Source organism: Pseudopipra pipra, chromosome 3 (genome assembly GCF_036250125.1).
Source record: "Pseudopipra pipra isolate bDixPip1 chromosome 3, bDixPip1.hap1, whole genome shotgun sequence".
Lineage (NCBI taxonomy): Eukaryota > Metazoa > Chordata > Aves > Passeriformes > Pipridae > Pseudopipra > Pseudopipra pipra.
In genome coordinates, this window is record NC_087551.1 from 37,449,478 (window position 1) to 37,461,569 (window position 12,092).

A 12,092-nucleotide genomic window follows, 5' to 3' on the forward strand; every position below is an offset into this window, starting at 1 on the left:
GATGTCTATATTTACTTGAACTATTTTTCCTCATAATTTATATGTGAGAATGTTGATGCTTACAGAGTACTTTTCATGAGAGATGAGTGTCATTATCTCCCTTTTAACACATGAAGAAATTGACACCCAGAAATTTGGGGTACACTAGATGAGGTACTATATCATAGCAGTGGGGGAGGCAAGAACCCAACCTCTTGATGTCCTAATTGGGTATACTATTTACTGGATCACAGTGTATTTAATAGCGAAGTAAATTTAGCTACTGATAGTATTAAACACCTGTTATTTCATCCTTTTATTTGAAGTTGGAGTATCATTCCTTCTCCAGCAGCAAAATAACCTCAATCCATTTCCTTCACCTTTTGCAGAACTGACAGAAAACAAACTGTTCCTGAAGTAAGAAGCTATCACTGATAATGTGTGCTATTACATAACCCAGAAGAAAGGCTGCCTTTTCTCTAAATAAAATATAAAAAGCATAAATAAAAACCACTCTAGCCCAGAGTAAAACCTTGAGCAACACCTATAACAAACATGGTGTCACTTCAAAATTGTGTCCATCCATGAAGTGTCTTATATTCTATTATGACATGCAGCTCAGTCATACACTGAATGTGCAAATCCTGTTACAGCTTTTGCCTCCTCTTGGCTTTTGAAGATAGAGCTTGTGTGTTTGCCTTTAGAGGAGTATTGGAAGGAACTTTCTTGCAGTTGGCAGTAATGACGATGAGCTCAAGGCCCACTTCTGAAAGAGTACTTCTCAGGGACTCTTACGTTCTTGCTGCATACTTCCACAGATCTGTCAGCCAAAATATCACTAACTATATCACTTTTAATTTCACAGATGAAGGAACTTGGCGTCATTGTATACAACTGCAGCTGCCTGGTCCTGGATTTACAGAGGATATTTGCCTTGTATAGCTCATTAAGATACAAGAATAAAATACCTCCGAGTTGGTCTAAGAGACTATATGGAGTGTACGATACTCAAAATAAACTGACACTGCAGCTGAACGAGACAAAATCAGAAGCTTTTGTGTCGGTAAGTTCTGAAATGAGTTGCAGAGACGGAGGGAAGAGAAGAAACTTATTTAACCCATCAGATTTTTGGAAGACCTGGAAATTTGACAAATCAGAGTGTTTCTTTTTTATTCTGATTTCTGTTACATTTTTCATACATGCCATTTGCCAGGACTGAAGATGCTGCAGGGTTTCATTTGAGTGTTATTCTTTTTCCCTTTCTCTGTAATGTTCACCACTTTTCCAATTGTGTTGAAAAATGATAGGGAAGCCCTTCAAATTAGATTCTTTTATTTACACTAGTAGATAGAACATGAATTACTTAGGAGTAAATGAACCGTTAATCAGACATAGACAATAATACAGGATAAACTTGATATCAGAGCTTGCATTTTTATCTATGTAATTTACAAGGATTCACCCTGTTCCATTGAAAGCATTTGTACTTCTGTACAACATCATCTACTTCAGCTTTATTTTTAAATGACATTTTAAAACTTCAAGCAGTGATCCTCATGGAAGCACTGTCTGTGAATGTACTTTTAATGGAAAGAAATGGAGCAGTCCTCCACCTCAACAGCCATGTAGCAAAACTGGAAAAAAGTACACACTGAGATAGAGATGATGAAAGATGTGGAGTGTCTTTCATTTTGGAGGTAATTACATGAGTATAAACAACCTCTTCAAAATCAGAAATTTAATGCAGTTGCTAAGAGTTACTTTCCATTCTTTACCAAACAATGCGCAAAACCCTCATTGCTTTATAACCAGTTATGTCTAAAAGAACACAAGACATGTAGCACACTGTTAAGTTGTACAGCCACTAGCACAGGACGTTGGTGCAGATGAGTGGTTAATACAGGGCAGGGTTTACCTTCACCTGCTGGGAGCCAGGCAATTTTCCACTGTCCAGGATTTTTCATACTCCTACAATCACTGGAGAGACAGAGAACTATTTTGGAGTGAAAACCTGGAAGTGCCTAAGACAGCCAGAATTAATAGCTGTTTGAAAATATGGACACTTCCATTGATCTGGAGAACCTTAAGGACTAGCTTAAATGAGAGACCGGCTGTTGGACAGTTAGCAAATGCGCTGTTGAGTTAAATCCTACTCCTTTCTAAGCAATCTGTAAGAAGTGGAGAAATACTGCTGAAAGTCAGTCCTGAAGTGGCATACAGAATGGAAAGCTGGTTAAGGCCAAGTTTAAGGAATCCAGGATCCTAGACAAAGACAGGTAGAGAAAGACTCTACAAAACCTGGTTTTTTGCAGTTTTCAGTGTTCACTTCCTCCCTGTGATTTATATTTTCTTTTCCTTTCCCTTCCATTCCTGAGGGTAATAGAAGCCTCTTCTCTTGAAATTTCACTTCACAAAACAAAAGGAAGGACTTGCTGGTACTCAGAAGCTCAGCTCATTGAAGTCCAACTCCAAGAGCTACCTCAATTTGTAACCACAGCCCACTTGGGCTGGTTCTTCCTTCCTGAAAAAAGGCTATATTTATACATTTAACTATATTTAAATCACTTAACCCTTTTTTTCTTGACTAAAAATTCATTCTTTGAAAATATATTTCACTTTCAATGTTTGTGCTGTATAAAACAGCCATGACACACAGTCATTGAATTTTTTGTTTTACTTGGGAATCATTGCTTAGCGTTGCTTAGCAACAAAATCATCTTCCAAGCTGGCTGATAAAGTGTAAGAGGTTTTGGTTGTTTCTTTTAGTGTTCAGGAATGGATCTGGAGTATTGGTCTTGAAATCTTGCTTCAGTTAATTTTCTAGTATTGTCTCTACTTAGTTGTTGTAAATCCTTAAGAACACCAGTCAGTTATTAAGAAACCACTGTGACAGGCAGTGTATTGAAATAAAGACTAATAAAAATCCCTGGATCTGTCCCTAAAGGAAACATACCAGTCTAGGTGTCATTTGCGACCCAAGCAAGTAACAAAGGTGAGAAGGTGATACAGCAGTAGGAAGGCAGCAATCTGGTAGGGCCAGCTGTTAAGAAGACAAATGGCACCTGCTCCAGCTGGATAAAGTGCCTTCAACAACCTCTCTCCCAGGAACAGTGGTGCCTGCGAACAACTTGACAGGTGGCTCCACTTTCCTCTTCCTGCTCGTGCAGAAGAGTAGAAAGTCCTGGGCCTGTCTGCCACAGATGGGCAATTTCTGCTTGCTTCACCTTGCTGCCTGACACCTTTGACAGCCCTTGATACGAGGCAGAAAAGCTGAAATGTGGGCTTACCACTTACTGGCTCAGTGCTGGGTAATTTATACCTGAAGCTAGGTTTTAAAGATAAGTTTCTTGCAAAAGTGCAGCATCTCCCTGCAACAGTGCCTGAGTAAACGGTGAGGAACTTTAAATACAACTAACATAATAGACCTAATTTTTAAAGTTGTGTCTTCTGCATTTTACCCACAGTTACATCTAATTGGTGAGGCTTTTGAGGGGCAAGTAAGCAAATACCTCTCCTTTGTAGCTTTGAGTATTCTAGCAGGACAGTTGAAGTTCTCACTTAATAATAACTTTTCCTTTCACAGAATTCACCTAAACTCTTCTGCCCAAAGGACAGAGTCCTGGATATTGAAGCTATATACAGTGTTATCGATGATGCCAAGCAGTTTGTATACATAGCTGTCATGGACTACTTGCCAATCGTCATTGACACCAATGCTAAACGGTGAGTGTCCATGTCCAGGACTAGCTGGTTATCATAATGCCTATAAGGTCTGCTGGAGAAAATGAACCCACAGGAGATTAGTTACTACTGTGGAACAATTTCTTGGGGCCCAATTCTGCTCTTATTGAAATCAGTGAGAGTTCTGCCATTGACTTAAATGGGAGCAGAATTGGGACCTAAGAAGACAATTCCAGTTCTGGGTCCTGAGCTTTGGATCTGCCTGTTGAAGGAGATCAGAAATTGTCTAGTCTGACCATCTGGACTGGGACCCAGGAATACAACAGTCTGCTTATACATGAATCCTATTTCTTACACTACTATATTCCCTATCTTGAGACCACAGCTACTGGCATTTTATGAGTCTCATAGATATTCAACATGAGAGAGAGAGAAAGAGAGAGTGTGTGTAAGAGAGAAATAATATATTGTGAGTTCTTGTATACAATGTGGGAGATGTCATTATTTTATTGATATACACATATAAGCAAAAATTCCAAAGTCAGCACAGATTACATTTGAATTATATCACTTTTTGGTTAACTGAGAGTTGCTAAAACAAAAAAAACCACCATGTAATTTTTAAACAGCCTGTTTGTACGGACCATTAAAAAGCACTCATTGCCCAAAACTGGAGCCACAGTGCAACAAAACCATCCAGCTCAGAAGGAAAGTATCCATTGGTCCCTCCAGCTCCTGAAAACACAATGAATTGAGAATCTAGCAAAGCTTGTCATTTCATCTATGCTCTTTATTTAAACACAGTTGAGACAAACTAAGCATGTGGTTATGTGGGGTTTTTTCCAGTTTTGCATATTTAGAGATGTTTTGTTCAAATTTCTCAAAAAATAACAATCGTTTGACTGATATCAAGCATAAGCTGTTTCAAGTCTATGAAAGAGTTTTTCCAATAAACTATGTACAGTCTCCATCACAGTGAAAGAATCATGGGCTGTAGGAACCTCAGTTCCTACTGATAAGCGGGTATCCCTCCCGCTTTTCCTTTATGTTAGAAAGGATCTTAATATGTAGAACCATTACAGTGTTGCAGTTGATGTTATCTCCTATACTCCTCCTTACTTTATTCTCATGCTGGAAGAATTCAGATCTACTGGATTAGGGAGATCCAGGGAAGCCACCTGTGTGAATTCTTCAGTGTTTTTCTTACAGCATGGCTTTGTGTTCAAGGCACTGCCACAGCTTCTACCTTGTCAGCTCCTTGTCAGTTCTCATTTAGAAGTTATTTTCTGGCATTGTAGAGCTCAGATTCATTAGCCCCCATGACTTGATGCTGCTGGAATGAAGATAACATACATTTTCTTTGTCTAATTCTCCCTTTCCTGACCTGCTCCCACCAAAGGTCAGGAACACAAAGCTAACAATTGTGAGAATAGCATCATGGAAGCCAGCGTCCCATTCATGGCAGAATTTCTGCAATCCTGATCAGGAAAAAAAAGTAGCATCTTCCTTAAGCGCCCATCTCATCTGCTCCTGAAGGACACGGGCACCCTGCATAGCAGCTCTCAGTTTTCCAAGGAAGAAATTACAGAAGGCATTCCAGTCCCCAGCCTGTACGGTACCAGTTCACAGGGGGGAAAAAAGGACAGCACTCAGGAAGAGATCCGGTGATCCAGTTCCCTTGCGCAACCCTCAGAAAAGCCTTCTGTCCCTGTGTCTGGGCTGGTCAGCAGCGCCCTCTAGTTGTGGCTCCTTGTGCTGCTGCTCCGGCCGCGCAGGGAAGGACACGGGAGCAACTCCCAACCAGCGGTGGACAAGGCACCTGTATTTTGTGAAAGTGTCTTGGCACATACACAGGTGGAAGATGTACTCACCCATCCACAGTCTCACTGTCTCCACTGTGATAGTGACAGTTTTGGTACAGAGCTGAATGACAGAAAAAGGGATGCTGGCAGATCTGTTTAGTGAGAATCCCTTTAAATAAGAACAGCATTCCTTCAGTGGATAGAAAATGAAATTCACGTGTGGATTTGTTTTCTCTAAAATGTCTAGGCTTAGATGCATAAAAATCCAATTTTTTTTTTAAATTTCTCTGAATATATTGTATTCTTTCTCCACAGGTACTGGCCATATTTAGATGGGAAGATAAGAGAAGCATTAGTATTACGAAGTATTAAAGTACGACTTCTCATAAGTTTCTCAAGAGACACAGACCCCCTTACTTTCAACTTTGTTTCATCTCTGAAAGCTATTTGCACTGAAGTTCCAAGCTGTAGTTTGAAAGTCGTAAGTATAATCCATATTGCTTTGAAAGATATTTCCCCCCCAAAAAAAAGAATGAAGAAAACAACTGAGAAGCATTTTCTGTTAGTATTAAAGTCTTTGAGTTTAATTAAATAGCATAGGAAATATAATATAATGAACTCAATTTACTCCTAGTAGTAACAGAAATAGAAATTAAGAAAAATAGATTGATGTCAAAAGGTAGTCTGTGTGGTGGACAGCCTGTTTAAAACACTACATCTGGTCTTTCAAAGCAAAGCTATTAGAGTGAGCCATAGTCATAGGTCATGTTTATACTCTCTAATAAGAGTAAATCAGACAGTACAAAAATAAGTTTTAGTTTGGCTTCATGTAACCTTACTGTTCAGCTGTGTAAGCATCTACTTTTCCTTCAGTCAAGTGCAAAGTATGGGAAAAAATAATGAAGATTTTACATTAAATTCAGACTACAAATTCAGACTTGTGAAGACTAGAACAACCATTATGTGGCCACATTAAACATGCAGTACAGGAAGGAGAGAAATACCATATATATTACATTTGTATTAGAGAACAGAATATGGTAAGTACTACTTTCAGTTTGCTACAGTTCATTTTTATGAAATTGAGAAATCAGCTATCTTGGATCAATTTCTTTTTTGGTTTTTTGGTGTGTGGTTTTTTTTTGGTTTTGGTGGTTTTTTTCAGGTAACTCTCTCAAATAATCTGAATTATTTGGATTTCTTAAACTGATAATGCACTTAATCATTCTGGCTTTTTGAAATTGACAACTCTAAAGAACAAGTACTATATTTTATACACACTAAGTGATATTTATGCATATCTAGAATTTTTCTTATAACATATGTTGTTATTACAAGTTTCCTAAGTCAAAAAGCAGCATAAAGTGTGATTTTAAGTCAAAAACCCCCATACATGGCTGACACTGCTTAAGCTGCTTCAATTTTGAATAACTTCTAGCTTGTTTCGTATTTATCACCAAAATTCTACTTATGGATTCAAAATTATTATTTATTTAAGTGGCACCTAATGCTCAACAATCTTATATCCATTTCCATCTATTTTCAGCAGGTAAAATCCTTTGTACAGAATTTATCTTCTCAAAAACTACATGCTAAAAGTTAAAAAAAATTACTTCTAGACATCTATTCTGGGTAGATAGACTAGCTAGAATATCTGCAGTTAGAAAATACAAATACAAGTTCCAGTAAAAAAAATAAGACCACCCCAGGTATAGAGAGTTTGTAAAGGTACAACACACCTCAGTTACCTCTGCTGTGCATCACATGTTCCCCACTCTAGGTAAGTCACTGCCTTAAATAAACCTTGGTATGAGTAATAGGCCAAGGCTCAGAGTTTGCTGGTATCTATTTGATTTTGGCTGAAAACTGTGCCATAGGCTCCATCTCAATATTCTTTTAATTCAAAAAACATATCAGATGAGCAACGGTTTTTTTAAAGTTCTGTTTCTTTTATATTCTTCTGTTATAGCCAGGATCAAAGGGAAACAAAACTATGTGCGTGTATGGAGGAGAAGGAATAGGCTAACAACGTAAAACTAAACTTAAATCTCTTGAATTACTGGAAAATTCTGCTTTTCCCTTTTGGTTCTGCTTTGGCTATGAGAAAACATAAAGTCAAACTAAACTCTATACAGAAAATACTGTCATAGAGACATGCAATGTTTATATACAAGATCACTGAAATTTGTTACAAATTCTGATTGAAATTATAATTAAAATTGCTAAGCTGTCCCAATACCTCCGTATTGTTCTACCAAAATGTCACACACATATGCACCACATGACCTCCTATCCCCCTGTTGTACTGTGCTTTTGGGAATAATATATCCAAGTCCTACAAAGCATACTCAGTAACTTTTTCATTTAGCTTTTGATCCCTGCGATAGGCCTTGTTGTGACTGTTTTCCTTTTTTTTTTTTTTTTTTAATCTCTACGGAAAGACCAGTTCAGTTTTAAAGTTTCCAGTGAGTGCTAATGGCTGTCTGCAGCTACAGGGTACACTGGTTTGCCAACGGCAGCAGCCCGAGGTACACGGTCATCTTAGAGAAGGCGATGCAGACGTAAATTCAGTTAGATGGGAATTACTTCCTAATTTCACATGGTCTCTGACCAGGCCAACAGAAGTTTTGGTATGGCCTAACTGCAAGTACATAGTTAGAAACAGGGCACTGCAACCCTATTTCACTTAGCAGTGTCCTGATCAAAGCCAGCCACCATCCACTGCGTATGAATTTTCCAGTCTGCCGTGGAGGTCAGGGATGACAGGGACTGCAAGACATGGTTTCCTAGTTGTGAACACTGAGTTGTAACAATGTGCTCTATCTAGAAGCAGGAATTTTTTTCTTTTCCTTTTAACTTTGATAATACTGGACAACAATGTCAATGCAGTTAGAAAATGCTAAAGTCCCTCATGCATTTCTCAGCATCTGAGAGTCCAATTCACATAAGCATTAATTATTACTGGAGTCAACTGAAACTGTTTCGAGAGTGCAAATTCAATAGAAGTACTGTGAAGAAAATGATCACTGGGAAGAATTTGCATGGAGAAAGCTATGTTTGAGAACTAAATAAATGCTATAAGCACACAGCCAAATGGCAAGGAATAAACTGCACACCGAACTGCTGCTCAGTCAGGGAGCTCTGTCCTATGCACTGAACCACATGTGGTGATGAAATTAAAGCTTGAATGATAAAGGGTAAGCTCAAGGTGAAGAGCTCACCGTTATACTTCTTGGGACCTTAATTCCTGTACTCCTTAAGTTTTGTGCACTTGACCCATAAATGCATCTTCTGTGCACAAATGCCTAGTCTAACTCTCAAAGAAGCAGTAGAAAGGGGCCGGCTCTGTTGGATGCAATGCTGAACAGAGTGTATTTTTGAAGGGCCCGCAGAAAGTAGGACCTAGAACAAAATGTCTTTAGACAACTGGAAGCCACAATGGAGTGGCATGGAACAGATGTGTATCTACAGCACAAGTTATTCTTGAGCCTCTACATGAATCTATTTTTGAGTTGTGCAGGTGTATTCCCGCTCAGGTAAGAGGAAGGTAAAACTGAACCTTTCACTAATTCTCAGAAAGACAGAAATGCTCTATGAGTAAACAGAGTGTTATGAATTAACTATGAAACCTTTGCTCCTAAGCACTAATTTAATTTTAAAGCTCAGAACTCCTAAAATAAGAATGGAAAAGATTAATGAAATGTTATCAGTAGGTAGTGTATTATTAACACAGTACTTTTACTGAAGGCGTGTCGGAGAATGTTACACTGTGCTGCTTAATGCCAGTGCTGGTTCACTTGCTCATCTAAGTGACATTTGTGTGTTCTGTTTGTGAGGGCAGATGAGTTTTCCTAACGGTGTCCATATTCCCAAGGAGTTAATGCCTTCTCTGCTATTGCTGGAGAACACATTACGTTTCCAAGGCTTCTGTCCTTTCCTGCCTGAAATTTTCTCTCTTACAAAGTTATTATACAAACAAAACAGTAATGTGTGATATCTCAGTTCAGCACATCTGCTCAATCTATCTCAATTGACACCTCTAAGCTTATTTTATTATTGTGCTTGACTATTTTTACATCAAGGTACGTAACTTTTTGCTAAGTGTCATAATACTGGCAAGAAGACAGCTCGTTATATTTTGTTTCCTAGCATTGAATACTTTGCCCATTTGCCTGTTTTAGACTATTCCCTGCGATGTTAGTATTAGTCACACCGTATCATCTGCATCCCTGTGAAGAGGTACTGCAAGTACCCCTGATGGATACCCTATGGCTGCTGGCTGTTTCCATTCCAATTTTGTTGTGCTGGAAAAAACATGACCATTTTCTTCTGGCTTTATCCAAAAATTTAAGACCCTTTCAGAAAGATTTAGACCCATTTCTGGCTTGCCAAGTACATACTTTAAGTGTGGGTGCATGTTTGTAGAGCAGTTCCTCAGGCAGACAGTTGCAGTCTGGATGTTGTCAAAGGACATAATATCTAGCAAACTTTCCTTTATGGCTGCTAAGGTGGTTTGTTCTAATCTTTTAAGAAGTGTGATGCTGTAATTATTATTGATTATAAAAATCTGTAATTAAAGGTGTGATTTCTCCATGCAGCTGAGTTAGCTGTGAATATACAATATAAATCTAATTTAAAGAAAAGATAATAGACTTTTAGATAGAATAATCTTTTTTTTTAATGCCCTTTATAAAGTAATCACTCAAACAGTTTGCATTGCTGTGCTTAGTTTTTAAATTCAAAACACTATCTTTGGAATTTTGCTAGTATTTGAACTCATTACAAAAATTTAGTGTGGAACATAACAATGCCACGTATAGGTAAGTAAGCATGGAGTGGCATACAAAATTCAGAAACTTTAAGGTAACAACTCTGTGATAGCTGTCAGTCACAAAACTGCATCCCACTGCTATCCAGTATTTCTGCTCTGAAAAAATACTGAATTTATTTCTCATGCACTAAAAACATGCTTCAGTGCTGTTAAAGAAATTTCTTTGCCCTAGGTTTACCTCAGTAAAGTCTCACACAACATCTGATTCCAGGAAAAAATAATTTAGTACTTGAGTGGTACAGCAATAGGAACACCTCAAGCCGTGTGCCGCCAGAGAGGGACCCAAAACAAGGGAATCCCTGGGCTTTGATACCCTTACAGACTATGCACCCGTTCACATGCCTCTTGGTCCAATGGTGATTTTTGGTCTGGGGTCTTCTAATGCCTTATTGGATTCTTTCTCTGTGCCCAAGCAAGCAGGCTGTTAACTCTTCTTATCTTGTGGAACTGCAGCCTCCTTATCTTCTAGTTTATACTTCTTGTGCACTAGCTTAGTTGGCAGAGCACAGGAAACTGAAAAGTCCTCGATTTAGAGTAGGCTCTGCTTAGCAATAACTAAGACATCAGTGTTATCAGCATTATTCTCCTGCAAAATTCAAAACACAGCACTGTACCAGCTACTAGGAAAATTACTAAGAAAATTAACTCTATTCCAGCCAAAAGCATGTATTTAGGTGAAAGTTCACAGTTTGCGACCCAAGGCTTCAGCAGATCTTAGCTAAGCTACTCATACTAAACAAGTAAAGCTAAGCAAACAGCATACTAAATCACACAGTATTATAACTCTGACATAGTTAAAACTTACTTATTAAACAAAACAACTAATATTTCTCAACAAGCCCTAATAAACTTCCATCATGGCAGATAGGGGGGATGTGTGTCAGTCCAAGCACAGAGACTCTCCGTAGCGCTTAAATCAGCAGGAGCCTGGATTGCTCTTGGTATTTTAGACAGAGTCCTTCTAAGCAGTTTTGGTACAACCTCTGACGATATAAAATTTACCCCAGTATATTTTCCAGTGGGAAGAGAGAGATTCTGATGGAGTCTACAGCACAAAGTGTTAGATATACAGCAGCCTCTGGGCTACTCTACCTTTTGTCTGCAACTAAATCATTTTAATTAGCTTTGGTAGTACTAATTGCAGATAAATCTGGTCAGAACTTAAAACAGAGTTCTCCAAGGAAAACCAAACTGTAATGATCTTGACTCATGATTAAGAAGATTTTCTGAATGAGTATTTATATGCAGTTCTGAAGCAACCAGTGGTATCAAATGTAAACCTGGTGTTGCTGTTAATTGGTAACAGCATATTTTGCAATAGTCAAGCAGTTTACTGCAAACAAGCTTGAAACCCACCTGCATTATCAGCTGGGTAAAGAATGCTTTGTAAAACTGAGGACCCGTGTGCAGTGCGTACACCCACATTTGGGTTAATTGAACTGATGATGTTGTGTACTGCAGAGACCACTACATTGCAATAATGAGTTTGGTGTTGGACAGCTGAGTTTTCCAAATTAGTAAGATTATTCTGAAAGACATCTCTGTAACCTAAAAGGATTTGTTCAAGGTTTATATCAAACCCAGCACTGGTTTAAGAGATGAATTGTGGAAAACAGACCCCTAAGAATGATTAAGGAGTTTTGAGATGGATTCTTTTCCACCCCAAAGTGTGTGCACTGTATAGTCAGTTACTTTCACCAGTAATCTATTATGAATTAGGTTTGTTCTGAGGATCTCACCATCAGTTCAATCAAAGTTTTCCAGTCAGGCAGTAAATATTTACCTTCACCTTCATCATG

The 12,092-nt window shown here is 38.4% G+C and overlaps 1 protein-coding gene across 5 annotated transcripts in view; it reads left to right on the forward strand.

The window, feature by feature from the left end:
- PLD5 (phospholipase D family member 5) overlaps positions 1-12,092 on the forward strand; it is a 187,062-nt gene that overhangs the window by 161,033 nt on the left and 13,937 nt on the right. For all 5 annotated transcript variants that reach the window (XM_064648684.1, XM_064648687.1, XM_064648685.1 and 2 more), the window contains 3 exons: positions 845-1,042; positions 3,563-3,702; positions 5,778-5,943. In XM_064648684.1, coding sequence (XP_064504754.1) covers positions 845-1,042; positions 3,563-3,702; positions 5,778-5,943 — 504 coding nt within the window. The remainder of the gene's footprint in view (positions 1-844; positions 1,043-3,562; positions 3,703-5,777; positions 5,944-12,092) is intronic.